The sequence below is a fragment of the Mastomys coucha genome, unplaced genomic scaffold (genome assembly GCF_008632895.1).
Source record: "Mastomys coucha isolate ucsf_1 unplaced genomic scaffold, UCSF_Mcou_1 pScaffold16, whole genome shotgun sequence".
NCBI classification, from domain to species: Eukaryota; Metazoa; Chordata; class Mammalia; order Rodentia; family Muridae; genus Mastomys; species Mastomys coucha.
Window position 1 is genome coordinate 77,106,056 of NW_022196898.1, and position 23,877 is coordinate 77,129,932.

Below are 23,877 nucleotides of genomic sequence, written 5' to 3' on the forward strand. Positions count from 1 at the left end.
TTTCATGTATTAGGCTAGCTTTGAAGTCTTAATTGATCTTGTCTCTGTCTCCGGTTTGCCAGAGTTACAGATACGTGTTGGTGTGTGTTTGGAAGATTGCCTATCTTCCAAGGTAACACTTACTAAATGGATATTTAATAAATACTTTATAATAAATAAAGTAAATCCATTACATCCTTTCTTCATATTGTTGCGTTCACGTACACTGCAGTAAGTTAGATTTGCTGCTGATAATTCTGGAAAATATGCATCATGTTTATAAAACAGGCAGCTCTCAGAGAAAAGATCGCTTATCTGTCCCAAAGTGACGTGGGGATTTGGAAATCCCATAGCCCTGGTTTTGAGCAACAGAAACAACCAATTTGAATAGTTCAGGTTAAAAATAATCCACACGAGAACTCCTTTGCCAAGCGTGTTGCCTCACAGTGCTCACAGAAGTCAGAATCAGTTACAGAGCCCAAGAGCAGCCCACGGGAACAGGCGCGGTGTTGTGGCAGGCATTTCCTAAGTGTTTCATTATTTTTGCCTCACTGTCCAAGGTGCAGATGTAAGTGCTAATGCGTTAGGAAGCCTCTACTATTGAACAAATAAATACCAATAAGACAAAACCGCAGACGAGTTTCGGCCCAGAAGTGGGAGTTCAGCTGCTAACAGCTTTTATTCTGTGTGAACCGAAGTGCATGCTTACCTTATATTTACATGGGTACAGCCTCCGTAAGTACATGGAGGGATTGGCGTCCTTGGCTCACACAGTTTGACTTCAAGTGAACTACCCAGTAGCTTCCAGGATGGGTGATGGCCAAACTGTTGGTTGATTTGAAGTCTACTTATTATTGTGTTATTTTAATTTCTGTAAGGGTTTTTTCATGGGACCTTTGTCCTTTCTTTTTTTACCTTGGTGGGTGGCAGAGGCTACATCCTGGGTCTTTCTAAGTTGATTCTAATGTGCTTGGTGACTTGACTAACTTAAGGACTAATTAAGGCCAAGATGCCCAGGAAATATGTGCAGAGTTTTGAGTTCTGGTTTTTTGTTTTTTTGTTTTTTGTTTTCTTTTTCTCTTTTTCCTCTTTCCCATAGGTTAAGTCAGGTCAGTGTTTTTGTAGAAGGAGGCTGTATTGGTGTTATTGTGTAGTGGGGCATGTGCGTGCACGTGTGTGTGTGTGTGTGTGTGTGTGTGTTTGTGTGTGTGTGTGTGTGTGTGTGTGTGTGTGTGTACGAGCATGAGTGTATGTAATTACTACAGAATTCTTTATAATGTTCCTAGTTTGGACCGAGTGTTATGGAATCCAGAAGCCAGGCCTTGATTTCCTTCACAAGGTGTGTTTCCATCACAAGGCCAAGTAACCTAACGTAGACCTTGAAACCTCACTGATGATATCAGTTCAAGCTCCGTTGTCTCTCACTCATAGTTCAAGATGACTGCTGTCAGGAGCAGGTCTGAGTCAGGCCCAGGCAGAGGAGCAGAGGGTGTGTCACCGGCATGGACACGGTTTTTTCAGATGCTTTCTCAGAGGCGTGCCAATTAACCACTTCTGACTAAGTAATCATTGCCGCAGCTCCATCATTTGGCTGTCTCTATTGTCACTAGGAGGAAAAAGCAAGGCTAAAGCATGCTTTTCTCGGGGGCGGGGTGGGGGGAAGTTGAGTCAAGATGGAGAGGCGCAGGGCAGGAGTGAGAGGGGTCAGAGCGAGCCGGGCGGCAGAGGTCCCGAGTCCAATTCCCAGCAGACACACATATGATGGCTCATGGCCATTTGTACAGCTACAGTGTGCTCATACACATAAAATAAATAAAATAAATCTTTAAAAAAAAGGTGGAGAGGCCCTCATCAGGTCTGCCCACTGCTACTAGGTTCCCATTGGGAGCCATCTTATGGGGCACATCAAGGCATTTATTGTCCATCCTAGTGTGTCATCTCGTGCAAGATTCAAGGACTTCAGAACACTACCCACCCCCACCCTCACCCCACCCCCGGAGACTGGGTTTCTCTGTGTAGCTCCTGGAACTCACTCTGTAGACCAGGCTGGCCTCGAACTCAGAAATCCGCCTGCCTCTGCCTCCCAAGTGCTGGGATTAAAGGCATGTGCCACCACTGCTCGGCCCTGAGCACTCTTATTTACCTGACAAGAAGAAAGAGACTTCCAGCAGTTGTGTGTCCCCAAGGAAATACAGAACACAGTACTAATATTTGATATTCACAAGTATTTACTTTCTCTTCTGGGAGGAAAACGCCCTCAACCTCTTGCAAAATACAGTTCAGTTTCAAGAGAAACACTTATAATCCTTTCCTTGAAGTAGCTCTGTCGAATAACGGAAGAGGATACTCTATTTTTTTATGGGAAAAAAAATGGTGTAATGTTGGAGGTCCGGAATGGGTTATCTTGCTTACCAATCTCATACTTACCAGGTCCCATCGGGCCAGCCTTTCCTGGATCTTGGGAATCTAGTGGCAGTTTTCTTAATCCGGAAACGGGCACCATTGACACACAGGGTGGAGACGTCTGGCCCAGGATTAAACACCAAAACAAATGAGGAAGTGCCAGCCTTGACTGAGTGCCCAGTGCTCATCGATAAATATAGAGAGCGTGTTTGCAGAACGCATGTGTTGAACCTTATACACTTTACATCTCTGTGGAGCACTTGATCCACTACCCTGACCTGTTTCCCATCCGGATTGTGCTGACCTGGGACTGGGACCAAACTACACGGCGCTTGCCTTATTTATCCTCAGCCCCTCTGATAACCCTAGGCTTCTCCTATAAGACTAGCTCAGGCTTTTGCTTGTGTTCCATCCACAAGTGATACCACAAGCCCAAGCCTCGCTTCCTTGATGTAGAATTACCTGTGACCTTCAACGGCTTCGATTTGGATGGTCCACTGGAGCTGTCTTATTTAGGGTTTGTCTTGCTGTGTAGAGACATCGTGACTGGCAACTCTTAGAAAGGGAAACATTTAAGTGGGGCTGGCTTACCGTTCACAAGTTTAGTGCACATTCTCCTCATGGCAGAAAGCATGGTGAGGTGCAGGCAGACATGGTGCTGAAGAAGTAGCTGAGAGTTCTAATCTGCACCACCACCCCCCAACCCCCAAGACTGTTTGTTTTAATTAACAGTATTTTTGTTGTTTTTTTGTTTTGTTTTGTTTTGTTTTGTTTTTTGAGACAGGGTTTCTCTGTGTAGCCCTGGCTGTCCTGGTACTCACTCTACAGACCAGGCTGGCCTCGAACTCAGAAATTCGCCTGCCTCTGCTTCCCAAAGTACTGGGATTAAAGGCATGCACCGCCTGGCTTATTTTCATTTTTTTGTTTTGTTTTTTGTTTTTTTTTGTTTTTTTGTGTTTTCGAGACAGGGCTTCTCTGTGTAGTCCTGGCTGTCCTGGAGCTCGCTCTGTAAACCAGGCTGTATTTTCATTTTTTGTAATTGATTATTTCTGTATAGATTTTGATTTGTGGTACAGTAGCATTATCTTAAAGCTCAGAAATCTGTATTATCCGCATCCAGGGAGGTTCTTTTGTGGGTAAGCAATAGGCTATTTTGAGAAATAGTTAAGGCAAAGGTGCTTTTAGAAAGTGTGAACGTGGGCTGGAGAGATAGCTCAGTCATTAAGAGTGTTTGCCATGCAAGCAAGCATGGGGAGCTAAGTTAGAGCCCCATCATCCATGTAGAAAGCCAGAAGTGGCTGGTGTGTAGGAATAATCCTGGCTCTGGGAAAGTAGAGATATCCTGGGGCTCCCTAGCCAGCTGCCATTAGGCTGCCCCCAGGTGCCAGTGACAGACCCCTTTTTTCGTCACAAAACCACTTAGCTTTTGTTTTTTAGATTAAAAGTCACTTTTCATCTGTTCTCACTAAATGGCTTCTAATCTGGTAGCTTCATTTCTGTGGTGTCATACAAGCTTCGCTCTGAGCATGAGCTTTACACAGTAAGGCCACCTGTGTACTCTCTCTGCTCCCTGCTGACTCACAAAGAAAACTCAAAATTCACATTTCCTTGTCCTTCTCAAGAATCGCACTTGCTGAAAACCAGCTTGCTAGTGGAAGCAGAATCAATGTGCCTGTGTAGTCAAGCTCTTGTCTAATTAAGAAATTATCTTGGCAGCTTTCTTAAAGAGCCAGCCCTTCCTTGCTGGGAGTGGGAGAGGGGCTCCGTGTGTACTTGAGTGCCCGTTGAGAGCTGGATGTTGACTTGGATGGCCTTTTCGGTTGTCCTTGATTGTATATTGTTCTTTTCACTCAGGTTTCTCTTGAAAAGCCAAACCTGAACTTACGAGGCCATAGCTGGGGAGATGGCTCAGTGGACAAAGAAGTTGCCATTGCAACCATGAAGAGCAGAGTTCAAATCCCTGGTCCGCACATGTAAAAGTCGAGGGGCCATGGCAGCATACCTATCATGCCAGTGTTCAGGAAATGGAGACGGGGGACCCTGGGGTCAAGCTCGCTAGCTTGGCCAACTAAACCACTGGGCTCCAGGTCCAGTGAGAGCCTGCCTCATTAATCAAGAGCGACTGAGAAGAAAAAGATCAGGTGATCAGGGTTAGAGGCAAGTTGAGCTGCCTCGCTAGCCCAACTGGGTCATTCTGGGTAAAAAGTTTCTCCTTAGTCACTACATGTACAGATCACTCGGCCCTGTGGCAGGGTAGGTTCATGGAGGGCTGGCATTCTCTGCCCTTCCAACTCCAGCGAGCCCAAAGAGGATATTTGTAGACCAGAGATCTCTTAGACCCTTTCATAACTCCAGAGCTCCTTTGATTGGGTTACCTGGGTTACCCTGGAAGCTCTCTCGCCTTCAGGACTTCTTTCTATATAAGGATCTATGGGAGTCCATGGGCGAAGGGCAGAGATTAAAACCCTAAGAGCATAAGTTTACTGATGGCCAAAAGGTGAAGTGCTTCTTCCTGGTAATTTGCTGGAGGTCAGTGGGGTTCACCCACCCCACGGCAGTTATGTAGAATCACAGGCTGAGTTCTGGCCAGTCATTAGTTTGGGCCATCTAAGGATAGAAAGTGCCCTGCCCACGGTCTGCCACCTTGATAACTCGCAGCTGATAAGAAAGCCGCGGAGAGCAGTGTTAAACACCTGGTTAGCCTTGTGAGAAGTCCTCCACCTGTCAGTGTAAGGCAGAGAAATCACCTTTGTAACATTTAGAGGTTGTAACCCAGCACTCTACTGAGTGGCTAAGTCCAGCTCAGCCAGCACTGGCTGACTTTCAAGGGATCAACAGTCCTGATTGGTCATGAAAAGAATGAGCAGTTTTCTGTCGAGGTTTCAGGACTGCAAATAATTGTGTGTGGATAATTACCAGTTCATCATGGGCCTTTTAACTTTTGATCGAATCAACCGAATCGATACCTGGGACTCCCCCTCCTTACTGCCCCCCCCCCCGTAAGTAATTAAATATGTACATGGATCCTTTTCTTTTTTTTTAAACTTTCCTGATAAATAGATCAGGAAGGAGAAGGCTAATTGTGTTGTTGCTGTTGTTGTTTTTTCCAGAAACACTTCCTGCAGTAGGCTAGTAAGAGCCCCTTTGTTAGCATATCCCTTTCTCAGTAGAATGCCTTTTTTTAAAAAATTTATTTATTTTTAGAATGATTCATTTTATTTATTTTTTATTAGATATTTTCTTTTTACATGTCATGTGATTTTTCTTTTCCCAGTTTCCTCTCCCAGAAACAAACAAACAAACAAACAAATAAAAACAACAAGAACAAACCCCTGTTGGCTCCCCACTCCCCATGCCTTCCACCCTACCCTCTCCCACTTATTGGCCTTGGCATTCCCCTACACTGGGGCACAGAACCTTTACAGGACCAAGGACCTCTCCTCCCATTGATGATCGACTTTGCAATCCTCTACTGTACACGTGCTGCCAGAACAATCAGTCCTACCATGTGTACTCCTTGGTTGATGGTTGAGTCCCTGGGAGCTCTGAGGGTACTAGTTAGTTCATATTGTTGTTCATCCTAGGGGGCTGCAAACCCTTCAGCTCCATTGGTCCTAGTAGAATGCTTTTAAGTGGTCCCTTTCAACTAGCTCGGAATCTAGTGACTTTTGTGCTGATTTATTTTTTTTTTCGGTTGTATGGAGGGGGTGTTATCTGTCTGTGTGTGTGTGTGTGTGATGTGTGTACATGTGCTTGTGCATGTGTGGGGAGGTCAGGGGACAACTTTTGAGAGTATATTCTCGTCTTCCACTATGGGCTCCGCAGTTCCAGGTCAGGTCATCCATCCAGTGCCGCCGCACCTCCCCCCTCCCCCCAACCTCCACAAATTTCTTCGAATAAAATATCCCAATGACTGTGGTACAGTATCACATCGTTCCATTCCCAGGCAGATTAGAATAATGGGCTTTGTTATTGGCAAACCCTTGCCTACCAAAACACGTTCCGCTCTGCTTACTTGGTGCCCTTTGGCTTTGCTGGCTGAGGAGGAGGACCCAGAGGAGGACAGGCTGTGCGTTCACGGCACCCGATGGCAGTTGTTCCTGTCCCCATTGTCTTCGCTGACTTTAATAGTCACACTGAGAAAATGGTGGGTGGTGTTTGGCCCCAAAGGAGTGGGCAGATAGACACTGTTTTCCAGCCTGGCTCTTCGGCACCTAGTAGAATTGCTGAAGGGACAGCCTGCCTGGGAAGCCACAGCAAGCTCTCCAGGAATGTTAAAAGCAAAACCAAAGGCTAATGGAGTTACAGGAACTTGCTGGGCACTTTTAGCACCTGGGAAGAGAAAAGCCATAAAATCAGAGGTTTTTTGGTTTTTTTTTTTTTTAGCTATCTAGATTTAGAATCTAGTAAGTTTGAAGCACAGACTCAGAGCCAGCTTTAGCATAAATTATCCCAGCCACTAATATATTTTCTTTTCTCTTAAAATATGTTCCCAGTGCAAGATTTTATTTTAGAAAGAGGATCTTACTGAGTAGCCATGGTTGGCCTGCAACTCACTTTGTAGACCAGGTTGGCTTTAAACTCGCAGAACTACCTGCTCTGCATCCTGAGTTTTTAGGATCAATGGTATGGTCTGTCATACCAAGCAACATGAGATCTGTTAAATATCCGATATGTTACGTGTTTATTTGCATAATAGAGTGCCACTTATGGGAAGCTCCGCGACGTAAGACCCTGGGCATTCGAAATTAAGGAAGGCAGCTACCACTCACCAGGATGTAGAAGAAGAGACAAGCACGGTGACTTAATGTGATACACAAAAGAGATTAACTGCTATAGTTGGTATGCTAAAGAGAAATAAAAGCACAGTGATGATTAATAAATAAAGCCAGCAGAGAATAACTTCACAGAGATCTGCAAAATGACAAGTTAGAATTTATATGGAAATAAACAGAACGATTGACTAATATAGCAAAGATTGTGTTACATATAGAAATAAAAAATTCTTGTCCTTGTATAACTTCCTATTAATACTTTTTTATACACAGGCTCAATTTTCTTCTTTTTTTTAGATAGAGGATTTTAGAAAAGCTAGAGACTACACAACAAATCTGCTTATGTGAAAAGGCACAAACATCTGTGCAGCGTGCCAGTTTTGTGTTGTGTTTTTGTAGGTGCACAGGTGTTTGCTTGGTGTATGTACCTATTCCTGTGGTCATGTGCATGTGGGTATTTGAGTTTGGTGGCACATATTCTACTGTGTGTGTGTGTGTGTGTGTGTGTGTGTGTGTTTGTGTAGAAGCCCATAGGTCAGTGTTCTCCACTCTACTTTTTGTTGTTGTTGTTTTGTTTTGTTTTGTTTTTCAAGACAAGGTCTCTCTGTGTAGCCCTGGCTGTCCTGGAACTCACTCTATAGAGCAGGCTAGCCCCAAATTCACAGAGATCCACCTGCCTCTGCCTCCCAAGTATGTCGCTCTGATCCAACCTCTCTGCTTTTTAAGACAGGTTCTCACTGAACTTTGAGCTCATTGAGGGAAGGGATCCACCTATCCTCCTCCACTGCCATCTACCAGGCCTTGAGCTTACAGCCCAATGTGGCAGCTGCTACATGGGTGCTAAGGACTCAGAGAAACTCAGCCCTCTTCCTTGCCCAGCAGGCACTTAGCTACCGAGGTACTACCCTGACTCTCACACATCTTCTATTACATCCCGCTCTTGAATGGTCAAGGACCTGTGGCTGTCAGTGTGCATGGGAAACCTCTGGAAAGGCAGTTGTCAGTTGTTGACTTAACACATGCAGAGGCCTGCGAAGGGACACTTCCCCTAAACTGGGACACTACTTTCCAGGTTTTCTTGTGTATTTTCCTCCCTGTGAAAATTGTCTTATGAATGAACATGGCTAGAAACAAACAAACAAACAAACAAACAAAAATGGGTTCCAGGTGTGCTTTACAGTCTTAAATCCAAACATTGGGGCCTGGTGAGTTGGCTCAATGCATCAAGGAGCTTGCTGAGCTCCGTGTACCCTGAGATTGACCCCTGGAAGCCAGGTGAAGGTGGAAGGGAAGAAGAGCTGACTTTGCAGAATTGTCCTCTGCTGTATGGACGCAGTTCGCATGTGTGGGTGCCAGTTGGTGCCTGACACCTCCTGTCAGTGTGTGTTCCTAAAGGGGATGCCCCTGGGAATCTGAGGCACATCAGCCCTCCAGTTCTCCGGGGGAAAGATACTAACCATTTTCCCTTCGGAGACCACCTGGAGAAAACCGCTCCGTCAGAACTGGGGTTTTGAGAACCTTTTCTTCGAAGCCACACCGAAGAATCCATCGCAGCTACACACCGCTCATATCCCAAACATCACCTGACTGGCAAATGAAGAAGAGATTACTGAGCTGTCTCAGGCAACTAGTGCGCAGAAACTGACAGATAAACAAAGTCTTTCATTCTCAAAAGAAATGGATGAATGCTTGTTTTCTGAGTGATCTTGACATTTTTCTTGTTAGGAATTCCCCCTTTCCCCCCCCAGACCTTTGTACCTTTTTCCCCCCTTGGTTTTGAAGTTATAAATAGAGGAGGGGGGGACACTAAAGTCTTTATGGAAAATGATGTGAATAGATAAAAAGATAAAAGTGGCCTAAACTATGAAGATAAAAGGCTCCTTGAGCCGACTGGGAACACTGTCTGGCAGGTCTCGCTCTGGTTTCCTCGTGAGAAACTGATGACCAGGGTGCAGACAGAAGGAACGGCCACCAGGCAAAATCATTTAGCTGTTTGTATTATCGGTGGAAAGTCTGCCTGCAGCATTACTAAAACAGAGAGAACAAAAGCCTTCAAGGAGCTAGAACCAGGGTGAATCATTCTTTCACTTATACCACCTTGAATTTGTTCCTCACAATCAACACCTAGTTTCTTTACAATTCCAGCACTTAAAAATGGAGTGATTCCCATAGAAACCTTTTTTGTTGTAGTTGTTCTTGTTTTTTGAGACAGTTTCTTTGTTTAGCTCTAGCTGTCCTGGAACTCACTCTATAGGCCAGGCTGGCCTCGAACTCAGAAATCCACCTGTCTCTGTCTCCCAAGTGCAGGGATTAAAGGCGTGCGCCACCACCGCCCGGCAGAAACCTTATCTGATTGTCTTGTCTTGAACTTGAGATCATTCCTATGGTGATGATGTAGAGAAACAGGGAGCAGAGGATAGGGACACCCCTCCCTCCTGGGTTGACATTGCCTTTTCGTGCAGTTACCCTGTGAAGATGGCACTAATGGGAAGATGAAAGCGTCAACAACTTGGAAGAACTCGAATCCTGTGTGGGTTGAGGGTGGGATATCTTGGCAGTGGAATCTGCTTCTATACCCTCCTCTTTCCTGTTTGCAGATGCATTTTTCAAACGTAGCTTCAGTCGATGTTCGGGGCAGAGAGGGATTGCAGCACTCCATTGGTTTGTGTGATTGAATCCTAAGCAGCCTTTGTGGCCAGCTGGACCACCGTTCCACAGTTATGAGACGCAAAGAATGGAGGGAGAAATGGGGGGCCTCTGTTGGCTGCTGGGTAAGGCCTTGCTTGGAATAGTCTGGCACAGCAAAGGAAGTTGAGTTCATCAGAGCATAGGCCATATATACCATCCCAGCTGTAAACATATTTGTGAGGCTGTTTTCCGAGTTTTCTAATTTCTCTTAATATCTTTCTTCGTTTTTTGTTCGTCCTGAGTGAGCTTCCCGGTCTGTGAGCACCGTTGTTGAGACTTCGTGTTAGGTCAACACAGTTTTTTGTAGTGCATGACTGAATCTCCCGCTTCCCTGGCATCCACACACAGGGAGCTGGGTGCCACCTTCCACTTCACTGAGGATATATATATCACCATATGTCTTCCTAGGGACAAAAAAGTGTCACTCCTTGTGTCCTTGGTGTTAGTGGAGAAGTCTGTAGGTGAGCTCAAGGGTCTCGGGGGCAAACTAAGGAAGAGATTCTTGCTCATGGGTGTGCGTGGGTTAGTTCTGCATCCCTTGTGGCCGCTTCACTGTTCCTTCCATCAGAGGCTCTGCAGTCATGCTTGGGTTAAGAGAATTCAGATGGGGATTTGATAAGGAATAAATGGAGCCAGTCAAACCTCGTGGGTGGGTCCTTTAGATCTGAGCAGCATATTCCTTTCCTGGTTTAATGGGCCATAATCTCTGGTTAAAAACAATGCTTAAGTCATTTTTCAGCTTGTTAGCTTCAAAGGTACTGCGACTTTTTTGCTCAAGCTTAATTTCCCATCGTGAGATAATCTTCCGTGCTAGAGTCATTTGCTGTGTTTCTGCATGGCGTCTCACTTTTCCTTCTGAGTTTTCATATCAACGAAGGAGTTAGTGATGGGTGTATTCGCTCAGCTCGGCGCCTTTACTTCCTAGCTTGTTTTCAGCTCTCTGAGAGACAATCTTCTTTCTTTTTCCATCCCCCAGTCCTTGAGGATAGAGAAGCACTCGGCAGACATGGATGTGTTCATGCCTGTCTAGCTGTCTATGGATCATTTTTCTCCATCTTGATTTAAATCTAGGAAAGTTCTGCCCAAATTGACTCAGTTTTGCACATCTGAAATCCAGTTCCGGTTCCATTGCCCATATTCATATCTCTCTCTTTTTTTTTTTTTTTTGGTTTATGGAAACAGGGTTTTTCTGTGTAGCCCAGGCTGTCCTGGAACTCACTCTGTAGACCAGGCTGGCCTCAAACTCAGGAATCCACCTGCCTCTGCCTCCCAAGTGCTGGGATTAAAGGAGTGCACCACCGCTGCCTGGCACTCATCTCTTTTAATGCATTCATTTCCAATTGTGGTCTCTAGCTCTCCAATAAATCCAATTAGTTCTTTTAAGTTTATTACCTTTTTACGTGTATGTTTGTATCCCTACGTGCATGTATGTGCAGTTACACATGGATGCCGAACAGTGTCAGATCTGCTGGAGCTGGAGTTACAGGTAGTTTATAAGGCAGGCTGGAAACTGAGCCCAGGTTTCTACAGGAGCAAGAAGGTCTCTTAAGTGCTGAGCCAATTCTCAGGCCCCAAATATTCGTCTCACAGAGATCCCCCTGCCTCTGCCTGCCTGTTGCTAGGACTAAAGGCCTGAAAGCTGCCACTTCGGGCAAGGAAGTAGACTTTAAAATAGTATCTGGATTTGGAGTAGTTTATTTGGTTGCTTGATTTAATTCATTTGTCTGGGGCTGGAGAGATGGCTCAGTGGTGAACAGTACTGACTGCTCTTCCAGAGGTCCTGAGTTCAGTTCCCAGCAACCATCTGTAATGGGATCGGATGGCCTCTTCTGGTGGGTCTGAAGACAGTATTCATATAAAATAAGTAAATCTTAAAAAAAAAAAATCCATTTGTTTGTTTGGTGGGGTTAGGGGTTAACACAGGTGTGTGCAGATTCGTGGTGCAAGTCAGGGGTCAGTCTTAGGTATCATTGTTCATTTCTGAGTCATGGTCTGTCACTAGCCTAGGGTTCACTGTGTTACTAGTGGCTAGCCAGAGAGCTCCGGGTCCTAGGGTGAACTGCCGTAACTGCCTTTTTATGTGGATGCTGATGACTGAACCTCCTGCTTGGACTTGGCTGAGGATTGTTACCTCTGAGAGCATCCTCTCCCCCTCTGGGCCTGTTCTCAGTTATGACCAGGCGCCCTGGTTTACTTTTTAAAAATGTGATGAATAGGAAACATTGTTTGCTGGCAGAGACAGCCTTATGCCAGGTCTGTGTCTGCGTCTACGAGGGCTGGACCCGAGTGGGAAGATGTATGTGGTGGTGTTCACTCAGTTTCACTGAATGTAATTATCCTTTGGCCTACTTTAAAATAGAAAGACTGAATTACAAAATCATGGTTTTCTCACCTTAAAGAAATACATAACGAAAACCTGTGATCTCTAAATTAGCACCTGGGGGAGGGGGCTAAGTCAGAGAGAGGTGTTTGTACCCAAAGTAGCTCAGAAATCACACATTCCTTAGGTTCTTGGGTCAAAACAGAACAGGCGGGAACACCGCCCTTTTCTTCAGTTAACCAGCTTCCTCTTTTCATCTCGAAGCCTCTATTAATCCCAGATACATTCCTATTCACAGACTTAGTTTTCAGGATTTCAAAGCAGTTAAAACAGTAAAACTACTGAGGAAATTCTGATTGCTTTCATAGGGAAAAATATATATTGTTTGTTTGAAATCTTAGAATTTGCACAAATGTGACAGAATTCAGCCATCTCTGGAACATCAAGAATACAACCTGAGAACTTGTCTCAAGAAAGCATTGTTTTTCTCTTCTTCTAGTCGGAAACACCATAGACGACCCAAGCTGTGTGTGGTCCGCTTTACTTTCCAAGACCCCAACCTTCCGAACTCTACTTTCCAGACCGCAGCAAAGCTTGGGTCAGCATCTGAACTCTGACAGCTTAGATTCCCTTGTAGTGTCAACCCTGCCTTTTTGTTTTGTTTTGATTTGATTTGATTTTTCCTCTTTGAGACAGGGTCCTGGCTGTCTTGGAACTCACTCTGTAGACCAGGCTGGCCTTGAACTCATGGAGATCCTCCTGTCTCTGCTTCCTAAGTACTGGAATTAAATGCATGCCCCACTATGCCCAGCCGGCAAAAATCAACTGAACTGGGAGGTGCAGAAATCTCTCTTCTCTTTATTCTCCTCTGGCACATTGGTGTTCACTTCCACAGGGTTTTTGTTGTTGTTGTTGTTGTTGTTGTTGTTGTTGTTGTTGTTGTACCTTGAATGGACATGGCACCCATAAACAAGGCCATTTAGGCACAACATAAAAGACCGAGGAAGGAACTCGGGCCCTTTGTTCCAAGGTGTTCATTAGCGGGCATCCTGTGTTGAAATGCCACCCACATGAAAAGTTCTTTCATTGGAAAGTCAACTTGCTTGATTGACTCTGGGAAGAGGGCCGATAGCTGTCAGGTTTCAGTGTGAAATCTGTGCCTGTGCCTGTGTCCCCACTGTGGAGGCCAGAGGAGAGTGATATTTTGTGTCGTTCTCCACTGTTATTTGCGGCTGTTATTTGGTTGATTTTTGTTTTTGTTTCTGAGACAAATTGTTTCTCACGGAACCAGAAGTTTCCCAGTAGACTGGCTAACCAGAAAGCTCTTGAGGTCTCCTTTCTTGAGCCCAGCAGTAATGGTGTTACAGACACACATGGCATCCTGAGGCTTTTTACAGAGGTGCTAGAGATTTGAACTCACATCCTCCTTGCCCGTCTTCTCAAGTCCCACATTAGGGATTTTTTGTTTTGTTTACCTAACTCTTATTTGGTTCGGTGCCTAGTAATCAACTTGTTTCACCACCTGGAAAGTACTTATTAAATACCTGTGAGGAAGGGTTGGATTGTGTGATGTACATTAAGGCTTATTAAGTAGAGTAACTCTGTGCTACCTAGAAATTACTAATATCTGATAATCGAGCATTGTAGTAATCCCATTCTTCCCATCCCTGAATGCCTACAGGAACGTGGAGAATACTGGATTCCTATCGAAGCATCCGGGCATTAAATCCACCCTAAATAAGAGTAGGCCAGTGGCCAGTCACCTGACTGCAGCCTGACTTGCTCAACCTGACTATAGTTGAACCTTTACCAGAGAGGTACGGGTGGATTCTCAGTCACTTCAGAGACCCAGTTTGCCAAACCTTCTAAACGGTGGGAAAGTAGTTAAACCTTTTGAAGCATGCGTTGATACTTCAGTGGGCGACTCTCTACCAAGGGAGTCTTAAGCTCTTCACGCCATGTTTTCGTACACACAGGTAACGAATGTGCTTTGAATCACATCCCTTCCGTGGCCCTCCTCTTTCCTGTTGCCTGCCTCCTGCCAAATAATCTCCTGTCTGCTGTCAAGCTGCAGCAGCCACTGCTGCCACCGCCTTCTCCTCCTCCTCTGCTTTCTCCTTTCATCCAACTTTCACATGTGAGAGGGAGCATTCTCTACTCGTCTCTCTGAATCTGCTCCTTTCACTCGTTAGTAAGGCAGGCACCCAGTTTAATCCATTCTCCTTGCAAGTGCCATTAATTTTGTTGTTTGTGGAAGAACCCCGTCTAACACAAAACTCACCCAAAGCATGGGTTGCATTTCCCCAAAGTGAAGATGCCCGTTGGTTTTGTAATGGCTCTTAAGCAGATGTCCTCCTAATGCTGACTGTCTGCGACTCACACAGAGCCTGTCACAGTCCCAACCTTTTCAGTATTAACCACACAAGTTTAGGGTGGTCTTGACCAGTGTATACAGTGACTCCAAGCTACTAATGCGTGATCCTTATTCCCTCTCCTGTGGAATGAGAGGTGTGGCCTAGCTAGACTCTACTTGTAAGTTTCTTTATAATTCTCCAGTTCTGGGCCATGGTCTGATTGCCTTGGAGGTCCTAGCTGTTGACTGATAATTTCCTCAGAGAGATGGTCTCACATAGCTCAGGCTGGCTTCATACTGGTTAAGCAGATGAAGCTGGCTCTGAACTCCTGATCTTCCTGCCTCTAATAGATGTTAGGGTGACTGATGTGTGCCCCTGGCCTGAAATTATGGGAGATTTTTAAAAGAAGCATGTAAAACTAGTTCTTTTAGGTTCTTGAAGCACATTTTCCTCTGGCTGACTTAGAATATGACATCCTTTTACACGGTTAGCACATGGTTACAAGAAATTCAATCCGAGTATCCAAAACCAGGGCCTGTGACTACGAAATAATGCTGAGAGGTGGGAGAGATGGCTCAGTGATTCAAAACGCTTGCTGCTCTGGCAGAGGATCCAGGTTCAGTTCTCGATACCCACGTGACTGCTCACAACCCTGCAACTTCCGTTCCAGGGGATTCAGTGGCCAGTTTTGGCCCCCTTCAGACAACAGGCATGCACGTGATACACACACATGCATGCAAGCAAACACTCATACACATCAAATGAAAATAGATCTTTTTTAAAAAAACGAAGCGTCATCTCCAGGGAATGTTTGGAGCATTCTCAAAGAAGCAAGGTAGTACATTTGACAGATCTGGGGGACGTGGCAGTTGGAGTGGGATGGGATGGTGTGGGGTGTGCTCCTTGGGGTTTTCCCAGTAAACTGCTCAGTGACTTAGTGGTCACCAAAGGAGCCCTTTCTTCTTGCTTAGGCGCAGCACGTGGAGATCCAGCCCCCCTTTCAGCTGAAGTTTACTGAGAAGCGCAGGCAAACCTAAGAGCTACTTAACCTCTAACCCCATTTCTTTTTTTCGCGAAAATGGAAGTAGTACTTTAGCAGAAGGTGGGGTCATTAGGATTAAGAAAGAAGGCCTTTCCATGGGGGGGTCCACACAGGAGAGTTCCTAAGTAAAGAAAGGCTTTGTGGTCTTCAGTAACTCGTTATCTTTACCTTTCTAAGTGAGAAGAAAAGAATCATGCTCTTTAATACTACCATTGCCTGGATTAATAGTAGGGTTCCATTCCTTTTTTCTTTTAGCAGGTCATTGCTTATGCATGGGCTTTACGTGTTTTGTGTATCTTATGAGTGTGTGTGTCATATGAGTATAGGGAAAGTGAGTCTCGTTCTATGTGATCTAATACCATACCCTTGAGAGATTTTAGAGCCAAAATACAGTCATGTGTATGCATTTATGGATGAGAGTACCTCTTGAATAAATAGCCTAGTTATATTTTCCCATTAAATTGCCATAATTTTTTTTGCTTTGTTTTTGAGGGAAAAATATTTGTCAGAGGAGGAAAATGTGCCATAATCTATTACAGTACTTTCCTTCAGTTGTTTTTAAATATACTGCTGGGGAAATACATTTTCTTTCAGTGTCCCCAATTGCCCATTTGTTCAATGTCTCCTGAGGACGTATGGTATCAATGTGCTATTATTTGCCCTTTAAAAAAAAAAAAAAACCTTGATAGGGTGAGATTGCCATCATATATTCGGTAAGAGCCAGGACTAAGTTTTCTCAACCGACACTTGCCGTGTTGCAGGGTTACATTTGGTTGATTCCTGGAATCATAGCTTTACTCGGTGTGGTTCGCCAAATAGGTGTAGGTAGGGCTGTTTCTTGGATGCATAGTAAATGCCAGCCAAAATCAGAGGAATAATTTATGAAGCATTTACATGCTGCATTCTTTAGCATATTTTGCTTTTCATACTATGTCTTGCAGCTTATTCCTTGACCATTTCCCTCTCGGTCCAGTTGCATAGGGGATACCCATTCTAAGGAATGGGTTTGTATCTCTAGAAGTGTACTTCAAGGTTTAAACTATGCACAAGGCCTCTGAATTCCCCACCCCCACCCCTCTCAATCTCACTCTTTCTCTGCATAGTTTGGCATCACCACACTGTACAGTAACAAATCAGGGACTTGGGGGGTTCCGGTTAGCTTGCTGATATATCTAACAGCCCCCACCAAAATCAAACTTCCATCTTGCTGTGTGCAAGTGCACAGGAGCTCCAACAGTGATCACCCTCCCGTGATGTCCTCATATAGGCTCCACATCCTTACACGGAGATTTTCGAATCTGATCACCCACTTAAAAATAATTATGATGAAACGTTTTTCCGTTTTTCCGCATGTAAAGTGGTTTCTGTGTCTTTGTAAGAGAGAAGCGGGGTAGATATGATGAGCCCAGTCTCCGTCCGCCACCACACCAAGCAAGAATTTTTTTTTTTAATACATACTTGTGTGTGACTGTTGTGTCCCTCAAGGTGGTTTCAGTCTGATCAGTCCAGGATCCTTAGTCAGGGACTGACTGTACAACTCACCAAAAGGGAATCATTCATTCAGTGGTCCTGCAGATGGTCATATCAGAGACATGCTTAAATTCAGGTGTGTGTGCGGTCTCTGACAATTATGCATTTTTATTAATGGCAATATTGCAGGTTAATACTTGCCTTCTGCCAAAACCATGACTCTCCCTTAGGTTCATTTATCTAAAAAGAATAAAAGCAATTCCTTTAGTGAAATGGTCACTTTTTGTACCTTGGTGCTAGGTTGAAATTTTTGATTTTAGGGTCTGAAAAGTACATCTGTCTCCCCTGAGCGGTGTTCACTGTGTCCTGTTGGCAACTGCAGGATGGATTTGCCAACAGAACAGAATCTCCAAGGAGATTAATTTTCCATTGGCATCGAAGTGCGGCATGAACTCAAGAAAATGCCTTTAGTAAAGGCAGGGAAGCTGTTGTGAGAGGTATTTCAGGACTCCTGTCTCACGAGGTTTGGTCCATCTTTTTCTTCGTAGGAAGAAATCTTTCCTGTTTTCTGCGCTGTATGCTGCCTTTATATTCGGTGGTCGGCATCTGATGAACAAGCGAGCCAAGTTTGAACTGCGGAAGCCGCTCGTGCTCTGGTCGCTGACTCTTGCCGTCTTCAGGTAGGTTGCTCTCATTCCCTCAGGACACTCCTTTCCTCAGGTCTGGGTTTTTTGTTTTGTTTTGTTTTGTTTTTAATTCACCATGAATGCCCATAGAAATGGCTTTGTTCCGGTCACATTGACTCTCCGTCTTCTCTTGGGTGAGGTCTTGGGCCATTTTTTTTGCTAGCAAAGTTGGTCATTCAGTAATTCCGGTTGCCCAAATACAAATATAAAATTCCAAAACGCACAGTAAGTTGTGAAGTCTATTGGAGATCAGGGCTCGGGGTCATTGTTAACCCGAAAGCATTGTTGTTCTGCATCCCCCGAAGCTTGTCCACTTTCATTCCCCATGCTCGCTGGCATATGTTTTTATACAGCTGGTTCTTCCTGTGTGCCTGCCTGGCAGAACCCAACACAGAACCCGTGGAGATGCTGCCTAGCCTCTCCAGGGACTTCAGTCCACCTGCAAGCAGCCACCACATTCCTTTGTTTCTAATATTTGGTGATGTAGGCCATCCACAAGACTGATGAATTAGCACACTGCTGGAGTCCAGGCAGGTGCCAGAATTCACCAACAGAGCTGTCAGAGTCACTTGTCCTATCAAAATTTGTGACTGGGTTGAGAAGCAGGGTCAATGGGGCAGAATGGGGGAAATCTAAGACAAAGCACATCACTGTCATCTTACAGCTATCTTCTGGAATGATACGGCTAGCTTTTCTAGCACTAAGGAAAGATGGATGGTATCATTAAAAGGCTCATTAGTCACCTAAAGCTTATTAGGATCACTCAGGAAGAGGATTTTCCCATGGAGCTCCAGGAGTAGCACATTCCATTGTGCTGGCTGCCTGCATGGGAACTCCCGATTGCTTAGCACTGCAGGTCCCTCTTTTTATTTCACTGGATTTGGGGAGGCCAGGGATTTGAAGAGCCTGTGCTTGAGTCTGTCACTGCAGACTTCCAGTTCTTTTCCTGTTAAGTTGTAAGTCTCTAGAAAACCAAAAGAAGAATTTCCATTTGTATTTATACTTCCCTGTAATGTAAGCATGTTCTACTTACGGTATTCTGAGACTGGGAGTACGAGGGAAGGGCGGGTCCTCCATATTGCAAGAGGATTTTCTGAATAATTGCTTTTTGATATTCCCCAAATCTTTTCCCTTTGATGTTCTATGATGCATAAACAATGATGCCCCATGTACCTAGCGTGCTTAACACATACTCAGCTTTCAATAGGTCACGTTTCTTCTCTATACCTAACTTTTCCCTTATCCCCAAATTTGGAAATAATGCAGACTGAAGCAATTCTGTGAGAGCTAAAAAGGCAGGGCTCTTTTCAATGAAATGCACACAGTACTATTTCCTCGCCTAAATGAGTAGTAATTCTTTGTAAAGTCTTGAATTTTTCTACTTGACTTATACTTTCCTCTTTATAGTTTATTTATAAACCTGGACCAAAATGAGGTCTGTGTGTTTTCACTAACCCTCTGGATTTCCTTGCCTTCTCTTCCCCTCCCTCCCCCTTTAAGGTGAGGAAGGAGAAAACAGACTTCCTGTTACCTGACACACATGGGTCATGTCAGACATTAAGTCACAGACTGATACCTAACACCTGTGCGTAGATGAAGTATCTATGTTCATAAGTAGTGAATGAAAGCCGGGGGCGGCCTAGAAGCCCAACAGCCCGCTGCCATTGATAAATTAATCCTTCTGTTTAGCCCGCACCCCCAGTTCTGGATTTCTGCCTGCGGGAAGACACCTGCTAACATTTTCATAACTAAGCACACCAACGTCTTGTCTGATGAATAATTTGCTCCCCCCCCCAACCTTGGAGCCCAAGTAGGTGTTAAATGTTCCTTTTCTAAAATTAGTAGAGGAAATTAAGGAAGGTGATTTACTAACAACTGTTCTACATTTCTTTATAAAAGGGGGTAAGACCGATTGAATCTACAAACAAAAGAGTTTTCAGTGTTTCCGAGGAAGTAGTTGTTAGATTAATTAAGTAAGTTTTCGATGTGGTCTTGTGGCAGGATGTCTTAGTGATGTCCCAGCTGTTACAGGGGGGCTTTAGTGACAAGGACACAGGAGGACATGTGCTCTGCAGACAGACAGACAGCACACTGGTTCCGACCTCTGTGGACAGGTTTCTGTCTGGTGATGAGCACTGACCTGAAGGTCATTCTCCTGTTGTAGACTTTGATACCCACAAACCCCGCACAGCAGGGTTGTGTCTTCAAAGGGATAACCTCTGGTTATAGCCACTCCCTGTTTTGCAAGTAGATTGCAAGTTCACAGCCTTCGCCGACCTTTTCCCAGGAATGCTACCCAGTTGTAGTTGTTTTGGGTTTGTTTTTTTGTTTTGTTTTGTTTTTTTAGAGACAGGGTTTCTCTGTGTAGCCCTGGCTGTCCTGGAACTCACTCTGTAGATCAGGCTGGCCTCGAACTCAGAAATCTGCCTGCCTCTGCCTCCCAAGCGCTGGGATTAAAGGCGTGCACCACCACCGCCCGGCAGTTATTGTTATTATATAGTTATCTAGCAGCTTTTTAAAATTTAATTTCTAGTTTTACAAGTAATCTTTGTTCATGAAACCAACCAACCAACCAAAGGAAAAGCACACATACAGTCTTTTTTTTTTTTTTTAAGATTTATTTATTTATTTTATGTATGAGTACACTGTTGCTGTCTTCAGACACGGGCACCAGACTCCATTACAGATGGTTGTGAACCACCATGTGGTTGCTGGGATTTGAACTCAGGACCTCTGGAAGAGCAGTCGGTGCTCTTACCCGCTGAGCCATCTCTCCAGCCCCACACATACAGTCTTAAATCTCCTTACCCATAGATATTTACTCTAAATAGGTGAATGTTCTAGGAATCTTTTGTCACAACCTAAATTTTTAAATTTGGGCAATGACATAGAAGACAGCACGGTTCTCAAGGTGCTTTCTGTCATTTACTGAATCACTAACACCTTCGGTTGTCTCAAGTGGGCTGAAGTAGCATGCCATTTCTAAAGGAGCCTTCATGAATTTACAACTGCATCATTCAATGGTGGTTATTTTGAAATAAGGCTTAAGCTACTGACTATGATGTTTATAAATTCCTGTGTTACCTCATCAATCCTAAAGGCTCCTCTTTGCCACGATTTTGCATGGGATGAGTGTGTGTGTGTGTGTGTGTGTGTGTGTGTGTGTGTGTGTGTGAAGAATTTGAATTTCTTCAGAAGTCCATCATACCAATGGAATGAATTTCTATGAAAGTGCCAAATTCTGTCTTCTGAAATGTACCAGATGACACTGACGGCCATTATTGGTCTGAAGCAAGCACAGTTATCTATCGACTGGCAGAGGGAAAACATGACAGTGAATACCATGAGTGGGAGCTAGATGTTCCTCTTGAGATTTCTTTTAGACATGAAGAAGTAGCTGTAGTTCTGAGAAATGAGCCTTCCTTCGTCCAGGAGCGCACATTGTCCTCAGGGTGTGGACGAGAGTGGAAGACCTTGCCAGGGATCCTTTGCTGTCTAGAAACAGTGCTTGCTCACACTCTGATTGTCTCATTCTATCATTGAAATTTCCTGTGCGAAACATACTTGCAGGCCACCGGGGAGCCCGTTCTTTCGTGCTTTCCAGCTCTTTCTTGAAAGCCTTCGACCTGTTCTCTCTCCATTTCCAAATACTCAGTGCTTGACTGTTTTGGGGTTGATACTGTGGTATGGATAGGTCCCTGGGTCTCGCTTGACTTGGCTATGACCTCGGTAACAGGAGGTTTTTCCGTTGCAGGTAGCAATTGGTTTTGCCAGTACTACCTACCAGTGGATTGGATTTGTTTAGTTAATAGCAATCTCATTGCCTACTATCTGTAGCAGAAAATTCACAAATGAAAGTTCATGCATCCCACCACTTGGGAGGCAGAAGCAGGTGGATTTCTGAGTTCGAGGCCAGCCTGGTCTACAGAGTGAGTTCCAGGACAGCCAGAACTACACAGAGAAACCATGTCTCAAAAAAAACCAAAAAAAGAAAAAAAGAAAGTTGGTGCAGGCTCTCTGATCACTCCTTATTCCCATTTACAACTAAATTACTATACTTCCTTGAGGCTGTGGTACCCAAACCACACCCACTGAATTCATTGCTATTTCAGATGCTGCTCATACTTTACAGAGTCTTAAGATTTAGAACCAGATGTGTGTAATTAAAATGAGTGAATTTTTAAAAAGAATGTTTCATTACCTGCACAATGCAACTTGTTAATATGAACAGTGGATTTCTTTTATCCCTTTCTTTTCATTTATAAGGGTAGAACAGCATACGGGAAGTTTCTTCTCTGCCTTTGCCCACATCTTTGAGATCTGAAAAAGCATCAGCCACATAACAGATGTTGTGTTCAGTGACTGAAGGAGCCAGGAGAGGTGGCTGTTCCCTGATGTCAAGTTTTTGTTTTAACATAGGGCTGAAGTAGGAATTCTCCTAATAGAATTCCTAACAATTCGAAGACATTAGGAGCCCTAAGGTATTCAGAGTAATTTTACTTACAAGAGGCAGTGCCTGGGTTCTCTGAAAGCACAGAGCTTCAAATTAATCCTTATACTAGCTGGATTAAATAAATAAATATCAAGAACGATGCTTCAGAACATGAGAGATGAGCTAACAAGACCCATCTAAAGAGTAAGAGCTTTCCCAGGCTCTGATGGCTCTGGAGACTCCAGCCTTCTGCCTTTTGTGACTTCACATGTTTTTGTTTTTGTTTTTCCTTTCTGAGACTAAACTCATTTTCTTCACAAGATTAAAGGAATCGAACTTGAGTGTCCTCTAATCTGCCAATTGATGTGAGTGTGTATGTGCACGCGTGTGCACGTGTTCTTTTGATAGCACAGCTCCTTTAGTTGATAGTTTGAGAGTATGCAAAGTCAAGAAAAAAAGCATGTTCTCATAACTCAGTATGTCCGCTTAAAATGCCTTTGTCTGCTTCTGGCCCTCTCTGCCTGACCTGTGACTGTGTTCCTGGGCTTTTTTCCCCACTTGCCCTTGTAATACGTTTTCTGTTCCTCTCATGTTCAAACACTAAGGTAGGGTAGATCTAAAGTCAGCTCTAAGTCAGGGATACCAGCTTGCTTCAGGGTCTCCAGAGGAACCCCCTCCTCTTCTCCTGGCTACTAGTGTGCTGCCACCCCGTTATCTCCAGCTGCTTCCCCAGAAAAGCATGATGCACATGGCTTTCGTGTATAACTGAGTGGACCACCCATCTTGCAGTTAGTATGTGGCATCCTTATGGGTAGAATGTGGAAGTTAGGGGCACTGACTGATTGCATCTTTAAAGAACTAGGTGGAGCTCTGTGTGATGTCACATTCAAGATTGTAATCTTATTGTCAAGGACTAAAAGTAACTGATTGACTAGGAAAAAGATGTGCCACGTTTATGGCCTTGAATCACAAGAAAAACGTCACTGGTGGTGGCCGCAGCGCACTTGGTGAGGCAGAGGCAGGTGGATATCTAAGTTCAAGGTTAGGCTGGTCTACTGAGGTAGTTAGTTAGTTACAGGACAGCCCAGGCCACACAGAGAGACCCTGTCTTAAAATAAAAAAGACAGACAGACAGACAGACAGACCCTTCCTAAAATAAATATAACCAAGTCTGATACTCTAAAGAGTGGCATTCTCTGACAATGGACAGTTGGTCTGTCTACTCAGAAGTTCTCATTTACCAAGGATCTCAGGATCAACTGACTAATAGTTAGCTAATGTCTAAATCCTCTGCTCACATCTCCAAAAAGTATAGGTTCTTGCATACATTAAAGTAGAAACTTTAGAAGTTTGACTTTAGCTTGCATTTCTGAAACTCACTATAGAAATCACTTCCAGGCTTATAGACTGCATATAGGCAGGTTATAAGTCTACTTTCACGTACCCTGCCTTCATAGCTGTTCATAAAGGGAAGACTGCTTGTTTTCACTGTTAACTTTCCTCTAAGCATTTCATCCTAAATTGAGTCTATAAAATAACTCCTGGAAAGAGGGGAAAGTAAATAGCAGAATAAAAACGATTAGCGTGGGCATCTTCACAGGGAAAACACAACTGGCAAAAGTTCTAGCTAACAAATTGTGGAGTTCCAATGCCAGAAATTCCTCCGGCTTTCTCAGCGGTTGTTGTGGTCAGCTTTTTGATAGAATTACTGTACATTTCATTTTGACT

At 44.3% G+C, this 23,877-nt stretch overlaps 1 protein-coding gene across 1 annotated transcript in view; it reads left to right on the forward strand.

Moving 5' to 3' along the window:
* Elovl6 (ELOVL fatty acid elongase 6) overlaps positions 1 to 23,877 on the forward strand; it is a 107,164-nt gene that overhangs the window by 57,695 nt on the left and 25,592 nt on the right. Inside the window, exon 3 of the mRNA XM_031375472.1 lies at positions 17,580 to 17,711. Coding sequence (XP_031231332.1) covers positions 17,580 to 17,711 — 132 coding nt within the window. The remainder of the gene's footprint in view (positions 1 to 17,579; positions 17,712 to 23,877) is intronic.